The sequence below is a fragment of the Leptodactylus fuscus genome, chromosome 10 (assembly GCF_031893055.1).
Source record: "Leptodactylus fuscus isolate aLepFus1 chromosome 10, aLepFus1.hap2, whole genome shotgun sequence".
Taxonomy (NCBI): Eukaryota; Metazoa; Chordata; class Amphibia; order Anura; family Leptodactylidae; genus Leptodactylus; species Leptodactylus fuscus.
In genome coordinates, this window is record NC_134274.1 from 16,738,825 (window position 1) to 16,761,297 (window position 22,473).

At 45.0% G+C, this 22,473-nt stretch overlaps 1 protein-coding gene across 1 annotated transcript in view; it reads right to left on the minus strand.

The window, feature by feature from the left end:
• LOC142183344 (disintegrin and metalloproteinase domain-containing protein 9-like) overlaps positions 1 to 22,473 on the minus strand; it is a 29,334-nt gene that overhangs the window by 3,192 nt on the left and 3,669 nt on the right. Inside the window, exons 2-18 of the mRNA XM_075258399.1 lie at positions 21,391 to 21,479; positions 18,605 to 18,672; positions 17,650 to 17,728; positions 13,826 to 13,905; positions 12,808 to 12,982; positions 11,992 to 12,057; positions 11,069 to 11,140; positions 10,679 to 10,848; positions 9,633 to 9,717; positions 9,434 to 9,558; positions 7,837 to 8,008; positions 7,464 to 7,553; positions 5,626 to 5,821; positions 4,941 to 5,046; positions 3,544 to 3,718; positions 1,047 to 1,127; positions 708 to 813 (exon numbers count right to left, since the gene is read on the minus strand). Of these exons, the coding sequence (XP_075114500.1) occupies positions 708 to 813; positions 1,047 to 1,127; positions 3,544 to 3,718; positions 4,941 to 5,046; positions 5,626 to 5,821; positions 7,464 to 7,553; positions 7,837 to 8,008; positions 9,434 to 9,558; positions 9,633 to 9,717; positions 10,679 to 10,848; positions 11,069 to 11,140; positions 11,992 to 12,057; positions 12,808 to 12,982; positions 13,826 to 13,905; positions 17,650 to 17,728; positions 18,605 to 18,672; positions 21,391 to 21,479 (1,935 nt within the window). The remainder of the gene's footprint in view (positions 1 to 707; positions 814 to 1,046; positions 1,128 to 3,543; positions 3,719 to 4,940; positions 5,047 to 5,625; positions 5,822 to 7,463; positions 7,554 to 7,836; positions 8,009 to 9,433; positions 9,559 to 9,632; positions 9,718 to 10,678; positions 10,849 to 11,068; positions 11,141 to 11,991; positions 12,058 to 12,807; positions 12,983 to 13,825; positions 13,906 to 17,649; positions 17,729 to 18,604; positions 18,673 to 21,390; positions 21,480 to 22,473) is intronic.

The following is a 22,473-nucleotide window of genomic DNA, read 5'->3' on the forward strand; positions in this document are numbered from 1 at the left end:
TTCACTGGAATTCTGTCATCCTAACTACATCAGGCAAGACAGACTTGCACATTCCAGTGAGCGCCCTCTATTGGTTTGCAACACTGAGGCAGCTTCTGACTTCCTGATTACATCATGGCAGACAGATTTGCATATTCTTCCCAAGAGCTCTTATCAGTCGGTTTAATTGAATTTGGCTGATAAGGGCGGAGATAGGGAGTCCGTTACCTCTGTATGTAATGCAAACTGACTCAAATCCAGCTCTGCTACATCAGCTTCACACTGTGGTAATTCATTTACAACCAATCCTGTGCAAGTGAAACCCCGCCCACCAATGTGCTGAGAAAAGCAGGAAGTGAAGAGAGCACAACAGCCTCCAGGTTAGTGAACAAACATCATGGGAATACCCCTTTAAGTTTCTTTGATAAACTGTGACTCCTCCTGAAAAAATAAGAACCCTATCTTACTATCCCAGCTGGTAGCATAGTGCTTATTCTGATTTTGCAAGCCCCACTTATGAACACCAGTGTATAGAAATTGCTGAGACTTGTAGTTGCAGAGCAGCTAGAGCGCGACAGGACTTCTTATGTAGAAATATGGAAAGTTGTCTACCATGCAGATTTCCTGCAGATTTTTCTAGAGACATTTGCACCATGTGAACATGGCGTACATACAATACAATGGAACATATTAGAGATAGTAGATGCATGAGATACTTTATTACTTACCAATGTGTGCGGGGCCACTGTCAATGCTACCACCATAGCCTGATTTGTCGCAGTACGGGGGTGCCCAGCCATCATTGCAGTGACAGTTCCCTTTGTTATTGCAGACCTGATGTTAAAGTAGAATTAACACAATACAATGAAAAGTTATTTAGATGTTTACAAAGTATACGCCATTGATATACAGGCGGTCAGGTAAGCAGGCATGTTATCTATATAGTAAAGCAGGGAATATATACCGCAAACAGGAACATTTTTATTTTAAATTTCACATGTATTGTGCTGTTTCTTATGGATTTTTGCACTAAAATCCACATTTTTTTGTTATAGTAAAGGACTCACCCCATGGTCGTTGCACTTCCCTTTGACGTCACAGTTGAATCCTAATTCCGAGGCATTGACACATTTATTGTCTAGACAGGCCTGTGGAGAATGATAGGGGATTACCTGAAGATGCCATTATATGTCATATCAGTCACTATATATAGCTATGGCAATGTAGGCCTCATTTATACATAGTATATACTTGCGTACAAGAGGATTCCAACCATGAGATATTTATGGCATAGTCACAGGATGAGCCATATACAGTATATTTGCCACGACCATCACCTATCAGCAGGGCCGGTGTTAGGTGGGGAGGCAAACTGGGCAATTGCACAAGGCCCCAGCACATACAGGGGCCCCCTGGCGGTGGAATACATTCCCTATTAATATAGGAAAAGTATATGTCAGGAGGACACCATGTGCAGCTGCGGCATCGGCTAATACAGGGGTCGGCATCCTGCAGATATTGATAGAGAGGAGACCCTTCTCTGGCTGCCCTCTGTCTACCAATGAAAGGGGAGAGGAGAGCCCAGGAGGCGGAGCTTATCACTATACAGCACAAGGCCCCTGCGGAGCTCCTGCCATTACAACCTGCACAGAAGAGAAGGAGCAAAGAGAGCTCTGAGGTAAAGTGAAAGTAAAAAAAAAACACCATGTACATGCTGAGATTATTAATGTCAGGCACTTTGGGGTTATTAATTTAGTTTTAGTAACTGCATGTGCCTCACATTAATGACAAATAACCCCATCATGTCCCTCATATTAACCCCTGTGTGCTTCACATAAGTGTTACTGATATGTGAGATATATGGGGGTTCTAATAATGAAGATACCTTATTATTACCATCATGTCTCTCACATATCAGTAAGTCTTATATGAGGCACACAGGGGGTTAATGTGAGGGACAGGATGGGGTTAACTGCTATTACTATGAGGCCCATGGAGTTACTAAGCTGTAATGCACATGACCAGACTTTGTAGCCACAATTGTGGATAATATGGTGGACTATTATAGTTCAATGGACCCGTACACATGACTGTTGTTTTTGCGGCTGTGTGTCCGGGCCAAATTGAAGAGCTTCAAATTATGGAGCAGGTCCTATATGTGTCCTCTACCTGTCCTATATCTTTACCATATCTGTCTGCATTTGTGGCCCTGTCCATTAATTTTTAATATATAGGTCAGTGAAAACCATATCCGTGCCGTTTGTGTGCGGGAGGCCTAAGGGGAGCAGCACAACCGTGTGTGAAGCCCGTACGTGTGTCAGCCAGATTTAGACTGGGTTCACACTACCGTAGGTGTCCGACAGCTAGTGTCCGTAGCTAATGTCCGCGCAGGAGCCGACCTGTTCCGGTGACAGACGGGAGTCTACTGAAGGCTCCCAAGCCTGTCATAGCAATATTACTATCGCGGCTAGTCTATGACCAGCCATAATAGTAATGTACAGAATCTCCCATAGACGGCAACACTTGTATTGCTGTCTATGGGGACTTGCAATCAGATGATTGCAAGTTAAAGCCCCATAGGTGGGGGCTAATAAAAATAATTAAAAAAAAAGTTTAAAAAATATAAAAAATAAAAAAAAGTTCTAAATCACCTCCTTTCCCTAGAATACATATAACAGCAGAAAACTACTGTGATACATATACATATTAGTTACCCCTATGTCCGAAAATGCCCGGTCTACTTATAAAATATTTTTCCTGTACGGTGAACATCAAAATCAAAAGTGCCAAACCCCCTTTTTCTTTCACTGTTTCGCCTCTGATTTAAATAAAAGGTGATCTAAGCAATAGACATTCCCCAAAATGGTATATCTACGGTAAATCTGGCCCCGCCAGATTCTGTGCAAAAAAACAACAGGCAGAGACGCCGCAAACGGACACCAGCGGTTTGCTTTACAACCCATTCAAATGAATGACCGCTGGCAAGCTGCCGCCTGTCCAGTTTCTCCAGGGTGTAGGATGGAAATCCCAGGGTGGACAGCAGCGGTAGTGTGAACCCTCCTTTACATAAAAGATGGTTCGGGACTAGAGATGAGCGAATAGTATTCGAACACCAAGGGGTTAAGCGCTGGCGTCAGCCACTTCCATTCATTCCTATGGAGCAAGGTATTCGAATACTATTCGCTCATCTCTATTTGGGACTGGAAAGCAAATAAAAAAGCATTAAAGAGTATGCCAAGAGGTAAGTATGCATTAAAAAGAGGTACCCCACAGAAGAGGGGTAGTCTTATACAGTGAGTATATCCCAAACTCTACTTTTTAACTGGAAAAGTTGGGGGTCGTCTTATTCGCCCAGTCGTCTTATGCGCCAGAAAATACGGTACTTTTGCACTACACACTACAGTTGAATGTTAAATAGTTGGGGAGGAGCCTTGTAAAGGGGTGTGGCCTGCAGGAAGGGGAGTGACTTGCTCCCAAGCATTTGCTTGGCACTCTGTGTGCTGCATTTAGAAATCTCCCTTTAAGACAATTTACAGTAATGAACAAGTGTGCAGATGAACTGACCTTATCTGCTGCACAAGGGGTTCCTGGGTTGACAAGTCCAGGATCAGGTACATCAGGGCCCAGGTTAAAGTCTATTCCAATACAATTCACCCCATCGTAGTTGGTGACAATGGTCGTGCTGTTTATTTGTGGCACGTAGCTTCCTATACATTGTAGTTTACCGCACAATGTGTTCCTGTATGGAAAGAGAATACAGCATAAATATATCATAACCCTCATCTGGGGACACCCCCATACCCATTACTCCGATGTTAAAGGGCTCTATCTATTAAAAAGGCTATTCAGGCACCGTAAATGTTATATTAAACTACCCCACAGTTTTAAAATAATAATCTAAAAAAGAATGTGATCTACTTACGCATCGTGCACGCTGGGCGGGCATTCAGGGTCCGCTGTCTTCTTCATCCACGCCTCCTCTTCCTCCGATGTCCTCCGGTCCCGTCCTCCTCCGGCGCTCGCGAACTGACACTGATAAAAAAAAATGGCCTGGGCGCATGCGCAGTAGCCGTAGTAGAAGCTGCATGCTACTGCGCATGCGCCCAGGCCATTTTTTTTTTTTATCAATGTCAGTTCGCGAGCGCCGGAGGAGGACGGGACCCGAGGACATGGGAGGAAGAGGAGGCGTGGATGAAGAAGACGGTGCACCCTGAATGCCCGCCCACCTCACGATGCATAAGTAGATCACATTCTTTTTTAGGGTTTTATTTTAAAACTGGGGGGGGGGGGGGGGGGTAGTGTAATATAACATTTACGGTGCCTGAATAGCCTTTTTAAAGGCTATGCACGCATATGTGGGGCTCTAGCAGCATGATTTTGCTGATAGAGCCCCTTTAAAGAGGTTGAACCAAGTTATTCACAAGGGTACAGCGGCAGGGGGAGTATAAAGCTTTTTGATCTTAAATTGCAGGCATAGATGGCAATTTTGGACACTAAAACCCTGGTCCATAATGACTTGTGGGGGGTTTAGTGTCCTAAATTGACCTGACAGGTTCCCTATAATCTGATGAGTATGACCACCTTATAAAGGGGTTGGAGCAAGCTATTATCACCTATTGCTAACTGGTGGTATTCCGTCATCTAGGCATCCCCACCATCCCCCACAACAGGGTCCTGTTTTTTCCATATGACTGGAGCAGCAGGACTTGTAGGCGCTCCATTCATTTCTATTGGAACAGTCAGAAATAGGAAAAGCTCTGGATGAGATGAATGGACACAACTTGCCACTTTTATCCATATGGGGGGGGGGGGGAGATATTGATATATGATATATGGAAACACAGATGGGGGAACGTACGAGCGCTTTAGCAAACTTTCCTCCCCCATGTAGTTTGCACTGGCCGGTGTAAAGTCCGAGCCAATCACAGTGATATATTCACCAATATGTCCTATTTACTTACGCTACTGAACATGGCGTGGGGCGTCCTCCTACATCCCCACAGTTTCCATATTGATCTCCCCTTATGTTTATCGTTTGATAGCAGATGTCAGGGGCTTTTCTTGTACCTTTGTGAGAAAAAACAGGAATAATCATCACTAAGAAGCCGTCTGTCTCCCCCTCCCCACCTTTACTTTTCAGAAAACCTTGGATAGGCCAAAAAAAATCCTTGATCCTAGACAATTCCTTTAAGTATCCCAGTTCTCAGGATTGTGGGAGTCCCAGCAGTTGGACCCCCAATGGTTAGACTTTTAACCCATTTAAGTACCATGATTTAAAGGGGTATTCTGTGAGTAATATATTAAGGGTTTATGGTTGTTGTAGGTAGGGGTCAGACATCTGCCACCCCAATGTACAGCTCAAATCCAGTCTCTAGACTGAGCAGCTGCTGTGGTATGTGACTGATGGACACAACTCCAGGGAAGAGGCCACAGCATTTGTGAAACAGCTGATCATGGGGGTGTCGGGTGTTGACCCCACCGATTACATATTTATGACCAATCCTAGGTCATCAATATACTCGAAGGTTGGTATTGTCACATGCACAATACTCTGTATAATAAAGTTAATATTTTATTTAAACCACACGGTATATGGCATACGAAATGCCGAAAATTATAGGCCTGGTCCTCTTGAGAAATGTTTACCTGGACCCAGCAAGGCCTGGCACTGGATGTCATAGTTCTGGCACACTCCGTTGTAGCAGTAAGAGGCTGAATCGTTGCAAGGGTAGCCATTCATGATATAAACGTCCACAGGACACAGGGCGTAGGATCCATTGCAGTACTCGGGCAGGTCACACATGTTAGCATTAGATCGGCACATTGTTCCTCCAACCTTAAACTGAATCATAGGGAAGAAAGAAAAGATTATTATGAGAATCCTCTAAATCCAACTGAAGGTAATATATGTATAAGCACCTGCAATAAAACATGCCATAGAGGAATAGATTGCGTGTAGGGGGCTAAGCAAGTTCCTCTATGCAAGTAAGTTCGGGCAAAGAAACCCCAAGCATGTGATCATACACTGCAGAGTATAAGCACATTGCAAGTAAGGGCCCCTTCACACGGCGGATACTCTGGCTGATCTGGAATGTGTAATCGTTCCGAATCAGCAGCGTTTAAAGCAGGTCCCATTGCTTTCTATGGGAGCCAGCATACGTGTGCTCCCCATAGAAATGAATGGGCTGCTTTTTCCCATTCATTTCTATGGGGAGCGCGCGTATGCCGGCTCCCATAGAAAGCAATGGGACCTGCTTTAAACGCTGCTGATTCGGAACGATTAAACGTACCGAATCAGCCAGAGTATCCGCCGTGTGAAGGGGCCCTAATACAGCATGGATGCACTAGGGGACTTGTACCATGGGTTAAGATTGTAAGGGCCATATTAAGGTGGCCATTATACTGTGTGGGCCATATTAGGGGGGCCACGTTACTGTGGTGACCTTTATACTTCTGGGGCTATATAAAGGGGAGCATTATACTGTGGGGACCATTATACTGTCAGATCCATATAAAGGGGTCATTATATTGTGGGGGGCATATTCAGCAAAGCATTATACTGTGGAGGTCATATTAGGGGAGCATTATACTATGGGTATCAGATTAAGGCGAGCATTATACTGTTGGGGCCATATTATGGGAGTATTATACTGTGGGGACCATATAAAGGGGGCTATAATACTGTCTATACTAAAGGGGCCATTATATTGTGGGGGACATATAAAGGAGGCATTATACTGTGGGGCCATATTAAGAGGGACATTATACTGTGGGGCCATAGTAAATTGGCACTTTAGGCCGGGTTCACACGATGTCTTTTGGCACGTAATGTGGCACGTAGACGGCACGGGAACTTTTGCGGGCCGTATACGCTCCCATTGTTTTCAATGGAAGCCGGTACCGTATACGCAGCGCAAAATCACGGCCGCAAAATAGCGCCGCGTATACGGTACCGGCTCCCATTGAAAATAATGGGAGCGTATACGGGCTGCAAAAGCTCCCGTGCCGTCTACGTGCCACATTACGTGCCAAAAGACATCGTGTGAACTATGGACTACAGGCATTATACTGTAGGGGCTACAAATAGACATTATATTGCATGGAGACCACAAGCCGCATGATACCTTCTCGGGTCCAATAAAGAGGCATGGTTGGAAATAGGTGGAGCTGGAGGTGTGGCTTATAATCTTTTTTATTTCTTTGAAAATTGGGATGTATGCTACTATGTTTATTTATGAGGGAATAAGGGCTCTCTAAGGCTTTGTTCACACTAGTGTACAATAAATATTTTTGCTATCTAAAGTGATGAAAACTGAAATGAAACCCATTAACTGAATACTAATGTGAACAGAGCCTAAATGCACTGGTGCTTACCATCCATGAGGTAGATAACAGCTGTAGTGAGACCCCTGTTATAGCCATTAGTTACTACTGAATTAATAGTAATAAACGCAGCGGACAATACAGAAAATGACACTTTTTACCTTGCAGTTCTCACAACATAATCCTTTGTCACACTGTGATCCACTTGTCAGCCTGCAGGTGGCAGCATCACAACACGTGCTTTTGCAATCCTGCAACAAAGTAAATAAAAGTTATGTAGTTTTTTTGTAGGTATTACTATGTTCACACAGTGCAGTTTCACTGCTTTAGTATAGAATATGGCCAGGGAGACACTTTCCAGATTACGCTGAAAAACCCCTTTAATTTTTTTTTTTTTTTTTAGTCTGACAAGCCTATTAAGGAACATATATCGTGCAATGGCGTGAAGGGACAATGGTTGTCTCCAAACCCAAGCAGCGTAACATAGTAGGTGATATAACTAGTATAATAATATAATGAGACAAGAACTCCTACCTGTACAGATCCGCAGTCGCACTCTTCTCCTTTCTCGACGATATTGTTACCGCACACGGGTATGCTGAGGACCAGGTCTGGATTTGGTTGGTTATGCAGACAAGTCGCACGACCAGTCAGGACTAGCGCTTCAAAATCATCGGAGCTGCACTTACTGAACGAGTTTACGTTACTGCGGACAAGTCACATGTCATTAGGAAATCATGGAATCAGGAGGACTAACAGTACCAGCAATGTTACACGTTTCATTCACGTCAGGTTGCCTGCTCACAAAGAGGTCATTGTGTGCGGCTGAAACGAAAAAAACTGCAGCGTTTTACATGAACTGCACAGGGAATGGGATTCTGGCAAATCCTATCCACAGATTGCAAAAACTATTCCGTACTTTTTGCAAATTACAGCATCACAATTATACCTACGGAAACGCTGGTGGTTTCCATATTGTTATAATGGAAGCAGAGAGTCCGCAGTGGCATTTCCACCAGCCCACTACGTTGGGCCTTAGCCTAAAAATTGCCTTGCTATGCGGGTTTTGAATACAAAGCATGTCAAATATTCTGGATTCGGGAACAGTTTTGAACCTCTGCAATGCAAAAGTTCAACGCATGGCGAAAGCAGATGACTTTGGCTAGTTTTAGCTATGGCTGGGCTCGCTGAGTAACCTTAACCTTAAAAACATTTCCAGGAGGAATAATAGAGGAATGACAGAATACAAGTATTTAGTAAATCAGACTGAGCAGTGACGGGTCCATTTTTTAAAGATATGAGGATGAAATTGTCGGGAAAAAGGAAACAAGTACAAGAAGGTAGACCATGTCCATTCTTATTTTTATACATGCGTTATACTGCTTAAGAAATTATATTTTTCTTTGTGCAACGTTTATACATTAAGATGGCGCCTGTATCCAGTACCGCACCAAGATGCTGACGCACACGATCGTCATGTGGTTTACAAGAAAGACAGTATCATTTCCTGGGAACTCGAAAGCTAAAAGATGTTGAAATTTAAGGGCCAATGACTGATCGCCAGTGTATTCAGATACAAGACGTATATGCTTACAGCCTGCCTTTTTCTTATCTTTCTTGCATTCCTGTATAAAAACTGTAACTTCCTCAATAAACCTCAGTTCTGTGTGAACAGGCATCACGCTCATTGCATGGACTGAGATTGAAACTGCATCAATGTCAGTGTTTATCTTTGTCAGCGCGCACATGCATGATTAATTTGGAGCAGGTGACTGACCACTGGAAGTGACCCGTATTCTGACGGGGGTTCTCCCTCAACAGTAAATCAGACTGAGCAGTGATGGGTCCATTTTTTAAAGATATGAGGATGAAATTGTCGGGAAAAAGGAAACAAGTACAAGACGACAGGTCTATAACATCCTTCCTATAGTGCAGGGGTAGGGAACGTACGGCTCTCCAGCTGTTGCAAAACTACAACTCCCAGCATGCATACTGGCTCTGCTGTTCTTAGAACTCCCATGGAAGTGAATGGAGCATGCTGGGAGTTGTAGTTTCACAGCAGCTGGAGAGCCGAAGGTTCCCTACCCCTGCTATAGTGGATATTGACATTGACCTCACCAGCAATACTCACTTGACTATGCTGAACATTATATAGTTGCTGGGGCATCGGCCATCATCGTGGTTCATTCCCAGGACGTGCCCAAGTTCATGAGCGACTACCACGGCATGGGATGGAGGAGTGGACCCAATACTGAACTGCACAGACAAATGCAGGGTGAACATCTCAAGGAAAGCTACAAACACTGGAGGAGACGCAAAACTTTACTTACTGTACTAATGGAATTGGAATAACTTGGTGAACACACCGTGCCAATGAATGCCATGCCAATAAAATCGCCGAACGCGCCGCGCCCTCTGAAAGTAATAACTGGTTAATTCTGTAATGTAATTATGGACTGGGAAGAAATACTGTATGGTAAGTGACTGTAATATGTCAATATATATAGGGGTAATAATAACCTATTCTTAGGACCGGTTATCAGCATTAGATCAGGGGGTCAGCTGTCTGAAGTGGTCCGATTTACAGGCCTGACATGTATGCGACTGAGATGCAATACCAAGCATAGCCACTACACATAGTGTGGCGCTGTGCTTGGTGAGCAGTGAAGAGGTGTCAGCACTCATCTGCAGACTGTGGCCTCTTCAAACAGCTGAGTGTTGGGGGTTATCAATATTATAGGCCCAGAAAACCCCACAAGAGTAAACTACAGGACTTTTCTCCCACTGCACATTCAGCCTGAGTGAAGCCAGACTCAATGTGGGTAGGACACGTAGAGGACGGCGCTCATATTTACTTCAATGGGAGCGTTGGCCCCTGGCTAATCAGCCCTAGGCTTCAATGCTGGGATGAGCGCCGTATATTTGTATAGTGGCTGTGCTTGGTATCACAGTTCAACCCATTCACTTGAATGGGACTAAGCTGAAATCATGTGACCAATAAATGTGATATCACATGGGCTGTGAAGCGGCATTCAGGGAACACTAGTGTCCCTTCAAACAGCTGATCCTTGGAGGTCCCGGATGTCAGACCCGATGGATCTACAACTTATGACCCATCCTAAAGATAGGTCACTAATTAAAAACTCCTCCATAAGGATACAGCCCATAGACACCTTGTAATTGTGTATAGCAGAAAGATAACATCCGGACTGGAGAGAGGTGTATAGAAGTAATAGTAATGGTCCTGTATGGGCTGACCAGGCAGAAGAGCAGAGGCCCCATATGTTGTGAAATTGGCTTCTAAGCAATGTTGTCCTTGCCCAACCAGATAGTTGCATTATATCCCTGATGTCTGTGATGTTACGGGATCACTTACATAAGCAGATGATAGATGTCACATCTCTGTAGGGTATTCGTGTTACTCCTCCACTGTGAAAACCTTCCCAGCACGTCTCCAGCGGTCCCTGAATTGACATCAATGGGATTCTCGGTCGTCCATGTGATCAAATTAGTCAGGACTATTCGGATGTTAAGGGGACGAAACATCTAAGAACACAGAAAACATATTTAGACAATAAGACGTCCTTAGGCTCGTCTCACTCTATATTTGGGATCAGGGTTTGGGGTCTACGGCACAAAATTTTGGCACACCAGCATGTGACTGATTTATGAAGAGACCGGTGCCACTTCCCAAATCAGTCACGCCCCGTCATGTTTGCACTTTCTGGCATAGTTGGTACATAGTGATCATGGTAATATCACTTACCCCATCCACAATATTCACCAGCTGTATGGTCTCCACTTCCACTGCGGTGCTGTTAGAGTTAACACCTTTGTACTGTAAGAAGACGGATAGTTTTATACCTTATAAACAAGTTTGTTCACTGTTAGAAAAAAAGGGATTATTTTTTAAAGAAACAGCGCCTCTCTTGTCTATAGGTTCTGTCAGGTATTGCAGCTGAGCACCATTACCTGGAGTGAAATCAATGGGACAGATTTATTGGCATAAATAGTGCCAATTTTTGTGAAAATCGGGTTTCTGAACAACAAAAATGCAACTTTATTTTGCGTCGCCCTTGCCACTTTCTTAAAAATGGGGTGTTGCAAGGTCATGCAGGGGGAGGGGCCATTAGCCCCACAAGATTTATTATCATTTATGCCAGAAATCTTGTGTACATGATGCTAGTAACATACACCAGCTATGAGGCGGTGTACTTTACTCTCATCACCCACCACATAAGATGGCACCAGATCTAGTTGGCTTCTCGCCCTGTATAGTGGCCAGGTGCCAGATCAATGGGAGCTGAGCTGCAGTACTATGGCCCGGAGCTATCTCCTTCTGGCTCTGTGTTGTATATAGTATGGACAGTACGCTGTTTCTGTACCTCCCATAAAGGTATATGGGATCTCCGTAAACACTGTAGGTCAGCTGTGCTACACTATGTCCATAGCTCCCATTACCCTCTATGAGAGATATGGAAACAGTGTACAGCAGCGCCGCTTGCCTTTTTCCATAAGTCCTGCCCTGATGGTCGGCACTTGCGGCCACTTATTGTAGTCCAGGCGGTGATCTGCCAATATGGGAACAGCCCAGGGGTGAGCAGAATTTTGTTGTGATATACCTTGATAACCTATGTTGTACTCATATTCTGTCATGTTGTAATAAGAACATAGAGATGGATTTCTTACCCTAAGATTATCCACCACTACCCCGAGCTCTACGTAACTGGTTACAGGAAGAACAGCTCGCTTCATCTGCAAAAAAAGAAAAACACATCACTGTATATTCATGTGATAGACACTGGATAACAGGCATTAAAATATACAAAAATAATATATACAGTAACAGATGATACCCCTGCTCCACTACAGGGTGTGATGTCACTAGTCTGAATACAATACATACAAGGTAAGGGGGGTATCGTCACTCCTTCGGGAGAGACCACCATATCGGTGTGTGGAGAATTATTAAGCCTTTAGCACTCCACTTTGCAAGGGACTATGGGAAGAATATGCAAATCTGTCTTCCATGATGTAATTAGGAAGTCAGGTGCCTCAGTGTTGCAAACCAATAGAGGGCGCTCACTGGAATGTGCAAGGAGTGACGATATCCCCCTAACCCTGTCTAAGCCTCTCACCTCTACCAGGTTAGTCTTCTCTACACTGGGCTGACGAGATGCAATAACATCGAAACGACCGTCCTCGGTTGAGAAACTATACCTGGTAATAATCCCAGCATCATTGCAAAACAAAGGCCTCTTGGAAGGTCGAGCATGATGTTAAAGGGAGCAGCCTTTATTGGGCCATATCACTGAGATTCTGTCTTCCTAATTACATCAGGGAAGACAGGCTTGCACATTCCAGTGAGCGCCCTCTATTGGTTTGCAACACTGAGGCACCTGACTTCCTAATTACATCATGGAAGACAGATTTGCATATTCTTCCCATAGTACAATACATACAATATATGTGATCTGTATCATTACACGGCACAGAGGTCCTTACCCTACGGAGATGGAAATACGAGGGCAGTAAAGTTTGTGAGGTGTCCATGTTTCCCTCCACGCCGCACATAGAGTGTCCATCAGGCTCCTCCATCTGATACAGGCGATGGGCTCCAGGAAAGGGATGCTCCATAGGCTCAATGCCGTAATGCATATCATTCCAGTACATGATTCCCCTGGGACAGGTAGTTACAAAAACAGTAAGCAAACAACATCGCACTACAATACACAGCATTGACTTTAGATTTCTAGCAAAATATTGCAAATGTAGATGATATTTCTCATGTATTATTATTGCATATCCCTAGGATACTGCACAATGCTTTATTGGTAGTGGGGGGCACATCTGATACTTTCAGAAACTAGACGAACAGACCCCTTGTCCCCTGTTCTGCTCCTGAGCACAAAGTTTGCAAGAAACTACATCAACCCCTTTCTAATGAATGGAGCCATATTGTTCCCTGCAAAGTAGGCAACAGGGGACATTGCTGTGAAGGGAAACTTTACAAGCGCTGTGGCGTCTATGCATAGAATATAGTGGGCATCCCCCATCATTCAGTAAGTGACGGCATATCCTACCCCTGTGGCATCGGATACCACTAATCTGTTTTCAGGTGACAGCTTTAGATTGAGGAATTTACCACTCAAATTGCTGGGATCCATCAACCAACATGTAATATCTATGGAAGACTTTACAGGGGCTTCAGGGCTTATCAATGGATGATCTGTCCTTAGGTCATCAGCTGAAGTTTGTGGAGGACCCAATACTCAGGTCCCTTGCCGATCAGCTGTTTAAAAACAGAGCGTTTTGTCCTCTTTCACAAGATCTGACATATTCTTACAGTATATTCAAGATTCTTCTACAAACCCAACTCCACCCAAGACTAAAATGCACTCATAATTGTGTTACAGTGTTTGCTTATGGATAGGTCCTTTTATCACTCTCTCCAGCACTCAGTACTTGGCGCTCACAGCTCAACCATGATGTCACCAATGCAAATATATGTATGCAAACCAACCTGAGGCCATGGCAGTCGCTGAGGGCGATAACAGAGTCTTCCTGTCCTTCCACCTGTCCATGATAATAACAGGAGTAGTCCTGCAAAAAACACACGTAACAATAACCTGTCCTATGAAATGTCTCTCATAATACAAAATGTATTACTGGGTGTAGAAAATTGTTTAAAACAACAGACATCCGACGGACTCCATTATAGGTAATGGGGTCTGTCACTCACTGTTGGAGTCTGCTCTTTTAATAGTCCGTGTGTCTTTTGTTCTGGTCCTCTGACGGACCAGAACAATGGACACCGAGCTCAAATGTGAACAATAGGAGAACAGCTACAAACAGCATCTCTTCCTCTGGAGGAAACCCCATGTATCACCATTTTAGAGGGATTGTCCCACCATAAGAATTTTTACCTATCCACAGGATACATTTGTCACCTTTGGCCATCCAGCTATTGAGAAACTACAACTCCTATTTGCTTGCTTTGTTGACTTCTATAACTAGTGTGCATGCTGGGGACTGTAGTTTTGCACAGTTGGAGTGTGCAAGTTTGCTTAGGGGGCGTTCACACTACCGTTGGTGTCCGACAGGTAGTGTCCGCTCAAAATCTGGCACGGACATTAGGAGCGGACTCTAGCTGTGTCCGTGACACCTGTCATTTATTTAGATGAGCATCGGGTGCGTTCTTTTGCACTCTGTGCCCTTCCTTCCCTGTCCGCATGTAAAGATGTCCAACTCAAGTGTACAGAAGAACCGTACATGTCGGATTTTTCTGTCCGCTTGAGAAGTCGGACATCTTTACATGCGGATAGGGAAGGAAGGGCACAGAGTGCAAAAGAACGCGCCCGATCGCCATTTAAATAAATGACAGGTGTCACGGACACAGCTAGTGTCCGCTCCTAATGTCCGTGCCAGATTTTGAGCGGCCACTACCTGTCAGACACCGACGGTAGTGTGAACGCCCCCTTATTCCTGGGAAAAGGGTCTGATCACTGGACCCCCACCTAGAGAACTAGGTCCCAGAGTGACAGCCCACTGCCGCTTTATTCATTTCCTAAGTACCTATCTCTGTCTGCCCTACAGAAGACAATGAGGACAGGTGGAGACCCAGGGAACCCAGTTCGCGTCATTGATGGCGATCCCAGCATTGGGACCCCCAGTAATCAGATACCTATCACCTATTGCTTGGATATATGCAGCACTGTGATAGTTAAACAATCCTTTTAACCATAAATGCCTATAGGCGCTGGTTAAAGTTCCAGGACTGTTACTTATTAGTAAATGGAGGTCTCAAGACCCTCCTTCATCAGTCTGCAGTCGTGGGTGTGCTTGACTCTTTCCGTAATGTTCATAGACATCAATAGTCAAGGGGCTGACACAGATAGGCAAAGGAGTCACAGTCCTGGCAGGTCATTCAGAATACCCCTTCAGGGTAAGACCAGAAGGGTAAATTTTCCACTGCAGATTTTATCACAAATCTGATGTACCATTTACAAATTTGCCATGGATTTAACCCTATACATTGCAAAGAGTGAAATCTGCAATAGAAATCTGCAAATTGAGTTGACTTGTCATCAAATGTCAATTTTTTTGTTGATTTTGTTCTGCAGTGCAAGGATGGGATTTGTTAAACCTTCGTCCACTTTGCTGCTACTGTAACATACAATGGTTTTTCCGTCTGAAAATCCAGACTGTAAATCTGTAGAGTAAACACCACATGTGGCCATCCATCCCCTAAATGTATTGTTGTAATCACTGATGCCTTATCACTGGAGTTCTACTTTATACTTTTATACTTTTTATATTATACATGCATACCTCCCAACCGTCCCGATTTCCGCGGGACATTCACGATTCTGGTGACATGTCCCGCGGTCCCGGTTGGAGGGAGGTATGTCCCGATTTCAACTCAGATCTGCATCCAGAGGACGCAGATCTGAGTTGAATACATACGCGGCTGAAGCAAGGAGCTGACACAGGTCAGCTCCTTGCTTCGCCGCTGAATGCCGCCTACTGACTTGTAGACACGATGTGATGATGTCACATTGCATCTACAACTGTGCGCCAGTGAGAGAGAGAGAGAGAGGCGCGCAGAGAGCAGCGGGGGAACGAAGGCGAAGGTAAGTGTAATGTGGAGGTGGAACGTGAAACTGGGGGCAGATGGAGAGGACGGCATGACACTGGGGGCAGAAATGTGGGGACATGAATCCGGGGGCAGAGATGGAGAGGACATAAATCTGGGGGCAGAGATGGAGGGACATGAATCTTGGGGCAGAGATGGAGAGGACATGAATCTGGGGGCAGAGATGTGGGGACATGAATCTAGGGGCAGAGATGGAGGGACATGAATCTGGGGGCAGAGATGGAGGGACATGAATCTGGGGGCAGAGATGGAGAGGACATGAATCTGGGGGCAGAGATGAAGGGACATGAATCTGGGGGCAGAGATGGAGAGGACATGAATCTGGGGGCAGAGATGGAGGGACATGAATCTGGGGGCAGAGATGGAGAGGACATGAATCTGGGGGCAGAGATGGGGGGACATGAATCTGGGGGCAGAGATGGAGAGGACATGAATCTGGGGGCAGAGATGAAGGGACATGAATCTGGGGGCAGAGATAGTGGGACATGAATCTGGGGGCAGAGATGGAGAGGGCATGAATCTGGGGCAGAGATGGAGAGGACATGAATCTGGGGGCAGAGATGGAGGGGGGACATGAATCTGGGGGCAGAGATGGAGGGGACATGAATCTGGGGGCAGAGATGGAGGGGGGACATGAATCTGGGAGCAGAGATGTGGGGACATGAATCGGGGGCAGAGATGGGGGGGCATGAATCTGGGGGCAGAGATGGAGGGGACATGAATCTGGGGGCAGAGATGGGGGACATGAATCTGGGGACAGAGATGGATGGGACATGAAACTGGGGGCAGAGATGGAGGGGGGACATGAAACTGGGGGCAGATGAAGGGTGTATATGAAGCTGGGGGAGAGATAGAGGGGGAACATATAATTTACAGGTGACTGTAGGAGGATTATACTGTGTGCGGGCACATGAAAAATTTATGAGAATGGGCGGAGTCAACACAAAAGTGGGCGGGGCTAAATTTGCCGCAGCGCACTACGCCGCACATTTTGTCCCTCTTTCGGTTCTTCAAAAGTTGGGAGGTATGTACATGTTGTGTGTTACAAATACTAATTTTTCCTTGCTACCAAGCTAATCAGTTATGAAACAAAGATGGCGCCGACATCCTGCCTGCCACACCTCACGGCAAATTCCTCAGGTTGAAACCGACACTGGATCTGGTTGTGCCGCAGAGTCAAGAGCCAATGGGAGGTGGACAGCTTAGGGGTGTTAGAGGAGTTTCGTACTGTATTTTGCATTAACCCATGCTTTCCCCTTCCTGTATAAATATGTGTGACGTAAATAAACCCCAGCGGTGCGGCCTCAGGGCAATGTAGCACGAGCTGAGTAAAAAACCAGAACAAGGTGTCTGAGTCATTCTGAGCGCTGTGCACACGTGCTTTCTAATTTGGACTGACTGATTGACCCGATATTGTCGATTACGACCACAACAGTATATTTCCATTTTACCTACTTTATACAATGAGCCATTATTGGTATATTCTCAGAAACAATGGCTCCTCTGTCTTTATTGCATGGTATGTCGACGCTGGGTGAGTTTGGATTTGTAGTCCAAAAAAGGTTTCGTTAGACCTGGGACTTTATGCCTGATCCAAACTAGTTTTTAGAATTTTTTACAAGTTTGGGATTTGATCCATTTTCACATGTAGATGAATCCTGCCTGACTGAGACACTTGTGATGAGACGTACCAGTGCGGTGCGATTCAGGGCCTCCAGTCCGTCATCTTTGCTGTAGGTAAAGTGCTCAAATTCTTTACTCACAAAATCCCTATGGAAATATACAGGACACAATCAGGCTCTGTATTATGAATCTTCATTCTACATGCTGACTGTTTCTCTAGCGTGTTCCCATCACACCTGCCTCTACCTTCTCTCTTCCTCTATAACAGAGACATTGGATTTTCACTGCTAACTGGGAACCACAAAAGAAAGGAAGATCCTGACTACTCTACCGCAACACCTTCTGCGGCCTAGAGACTACAAAAAAGATCTCCTCCATCTTTAGCTCTGCTTCTTTCCTCTAAAAGTGGATATATACCATGGATGGCTGCCAAGTAAACGCTATTTCATCCGACAGCTATTCCTTCCTCCCCATACCTCCGGTACACATATATGGTTGTGCCCGCTGGTTGGCCTACACTTTGTTAGTCCCTCTTCGGGCTGCCCATCATACAAAATATACATTTACAATCCTCATTCTAAGCTACAAAGCCTTCAAGCCTAAAACTTCCAGTCCACCATGATCACCTCCGTACTACCTCTCGAATCATCTGCTTACTGACAAGACTTCTCTTGTGCTGCCCCTCTTTTCTGGAATTACCTCCTTTATTCCATCTTACATTCAAACCCTCAAACTCTGACTGAAAACTAACATCTTATGACACATGTATAACCTGTCCCCCAACTGGTATTCCACCATTGACCCCTCATGCACATGTCTGTAACCACGTATGTCATTCTCTGACCTGTTATACCTATTCTGGATCCTACCTACTGTACCTTATTTTGTTTGTACCATGTTATATTGTATATATTGTACTTGCTACAAAGTGTTACCCCACTATTATACTATATAAAGTGTTATGGAAGCTGAAATATGAAATAGTAATGGCTGCCCTCATATCATCGGTGATATCCCACATACCTGTTCCTCTGGAGATTGAGGACTAGAGTATCATTTGCAGTTTGGATGATGTAGGATACGTGTTCGTCCTAAAGATAAAATGTTAAACAGCTCAATTTTACATGACGTCTCTCGAAAGAGATGAGAAGCTGAACTCAAGATTCTTATCTACAGAAACGCAAATAAGGAACAAGGATAAATAGAAAAGTACCAGGCAACCAAAAAGTACCTAATAGTCAGGTGCGCCAATATGAAAACTAGCTCTTTACCATATACGACACTCCCATTTAAAGAGAACCTTCCCCGTCTCCCCCCCTCCTCCTCAATTGATTCTGGCCCAGTTGGAATTTTTTCTCTAGCCCTGAGAAATATAATCTTTGTTAGTTTCAGCGCCCAATATGCTATTTAGGCTGTGTACTTTTAGATCCCAGGACCTCGTCCGTCTAACAGTAGAGAGACCTCAGCATATTGGGTGCTGAAAGTAAAAGTACTGATTGCTCAGGAATGGTGTGGGGTTATAGGAAAAATTCCAGCTGCGTAAGAATCAGTGGAGTGGCACCTATTAAAGAGCTTGAATTGGTGGAGATGGTGAAAGGTCCTCTTTTAATATATAAATGCATGCTGAAGGCCTGTATACACCCTAGTGGCAGGCACCTGAGTGACAACAAACAGACTTTAAGTGCCCTGCCACTACTTAGGATTGGACATTGAGGCAGCACTATGGTTGGCTCGGTGTCACTGAGCTCTGATTGGCTGCAGACCCAGACAAAGCTTCACTTGTAGGAATAGCAACCTTAACGCATCGGCTGTGAGCACTGCTGCACTGAAAAGTATGACGGCTGCAAATAGGTTAACACATATTGAGAATCTGCTGTATCTGTCTCGCCTGATACTTGTGTCTGACTCCTGAACCATTGCTGTCTGTCTTGACTACCTCCTTGCATCTGACTACTTAATCATTGTCACTTGCCCTGACTATCTGCCTAGACCTTACCCTTCTCTTACCCCTGTGTCTCTTGGCCTGCTGGACCAGCTGCAACCAACACCGGGCAGTCTCTCCATGTATGGTCCATATCTCTTTATGGGGCTTAAAGTGTAATTATGGGGCTACTTATACCTCACCACGAGGTGGTCCATAGTCAAATTGGTTTGGTAGCACAGTAGGTCCACAACCCCCTGACCCTTAATGTTGGCTTTGGTGAATGTTCTTACGGTACTGATTCAGAAAGTATTTAGGAATCATTTTTTACCCACCCCAAAGCCGCTTCCGTTGTGCTCTTGGCCTATATCTATTTCATGTGGAGTTTCCAGGTAAGACGTAAGGGCATATTCCTGTTAGGGTTTCCTTGCTTACATAAGGTGATCCTGATACCATGGTTTATTTGCTTTACTTGTGACAACAATTCACCTGTAATACCTGCTGCAGACGTGTATAATGTAGAACAGTTTATAGACAAGGCATGGCAGTAATCCTCATGTACATCCGTTTTTTGGGTGTGTTTATGGACATTTATGTGATAACAGCAGCTTTTGCTTATACTTAGAGTATGTATTGCACATTTATGTGACTTGTATAACCAGATCTCCAGGATTGACTGTGTAAACCAGAAGACCTTGAAGGTCCCTTGAAATCCAAATACCAGTAAATCTGCCTTGAAAATTTTTCTCAGAAAAGTTCTTTAAGAATTGTGAAAAAATAGAAGTTTTAGCCCGAGGCTACAAGGCGACCTTCCTGACAACTGCTGTGCACATGCACCTTATGATGTCGGAGCACACCAGTTGTTTCAGGTTGTCCTAAAAGAAAAGACAACTAAAGGGTGCATTCACACGGAGTAACGTGCCGCGTGATGTGGAACGTATACGGCGTGTGAGACTTTGCGCACTGTAAAAGCTCCCATTGATTTCAATGGGAGCCTGGATCGTATACGCCGCGTTATTTTGTGGCCGTGATTTTGTGGCCATTGAAATCAATGGGAGTGCAAAGTCTCACACGCCGTATACATGCCACATCACGCGGCACGTTACTCCGTGTGAATGCACCCAAAAGGATATTTATTACCGAGCCCTCTGGGAAGAAGCATCATATCCCGAGCTCACTAAAAAACAGTACTCACTTCAGTGAAACCCACCGCTTCCGTTCTGACAGCGGATCCCTGGTCGTCTCTACTTTTTGGTTGAATCTGAACACACAGGGACCTTTGGAGTGGGTAGAAGTGCGATCTACAAAGCATCCCTTTAAGGGGTTGTACCACCGGGCAGTAGATAATTGTACAATCAATGGGAGCCCACCCACCTGGATCAGGAGAATGGGGGCTGAAAGCCCCTCATGTGAATGGTGCACTTGCCTGACCGGCGCTCCATTCAATGCTATGGGGCGGCAGGCGCTGCCAGAGATTACAGTTGCAGTGAATGGAGCTCCCATCTTCCATTCACACTTGATGGATTTTTGGTCCCCCGTTCTCCTGATCACTGGAGATATATATCCGGCGGATGGACCCCATCAATCAGACACTTGCGGATCATGTGGATAGGGATAAGTGCCCTTAACGGCGCAACCCCTTTAAAGAAACAAATGGGTTGGGTTGGTAAAGAATGACTTGATGTTTTTGTTCTATGATGCCAAACAAGGCGAAGAGTTGAGGATGTCTCTGTACACATTGGACTGTTGGTCTATATCACGGCGGAGATCTATCTTGCCTTGTACACCAGCCAATTCTGATCACATGACCCCAGGTCCAGGTGGAGTAAGTAAATTACATTCCCTGGATAATCCCTTTAAGATATGGCTTGTTATAAGATCTTCTTACTGTGCTGTGCCCCGCGTCCCTCTTCACTCTATTCACCAGTCGTTCTGGAAAGACAATTTCGTGGTCCTGCAGTCCAGAAACGTAATATCCTAGAGATAAAACACAGAGGTGCGATCATTATGGAGGACCTAGGCTGGCTATATGCTTTGGATAACTGGCAGTGAATGCTCTTGTGCTGACAGCTATTCCTTGCAATCCATCTCAGACACATACATGCTCGACTTGGCAGCTGTTCTGGATAGGAAGTGCAGAGTACCTACTCCTCAGGTGGCAGCTTATCTCTCTGGAGAACAAAGGACTGGGCACATTAAAATTCACCCATTCATCAATTTGGTTAAGTAATGGCCTATAGATTATCCAGTCTAATCTCTCACTAGGTGTATAACAGAGGATTAGGTTAAAGCTCCTGGGCCCTGATCCAAAAACTGTAACTGGGCCAACCAACGTTCATGTAGTATTTGTAGTACTAATGTAACATACGGGGCGTTGGGTTTCCTCAGTCACCAGGACTTAGATGCAACTTCAATTTTTGCACCCCTGCTGGTGAAGATCGCACTCCCCTGCTCATCAACAGTCTTCATAGATGTCTGAAGTTTCATTGGACAGGAATTCTCAAACTTTTTCTGCTTTGCTATCACTAGTTTTTGGTCTGCTTTGCTTACTGTCTGACTGAACTATTAGCGATCGGTTTATATCTCATGCCTGAATTTCTTCAAATGAACATTTGTAAGGGGATTTCTAGTTGTGCAATTCCCCAGTGGTGCTGCTGATACCAGGGAGGACGGGAAAGACAGAGACAGTGAGTCCTAAACTGGACCCAACCCCTGTCCCTACGTACTAATGACAGGGACAACTGGGCGACAGCCCCTTCTCTGAATAATTGTAAACACTAAACGCGGAGAAGACAACACAACACGGAAGAGGAGTCAGCAAAACTGCTGTGATCATAAGTGTGAACCAAAAGTTGGCTTGTCTGGTGATCAGGACCAGCCCACAAATCCTCCCGGCTGCTGTGGTAGTCAATTTGTGACATCCGTGCACCGCCCATTCGCCAGCCCACAGCCGTCTGCAAGAGACTGAACC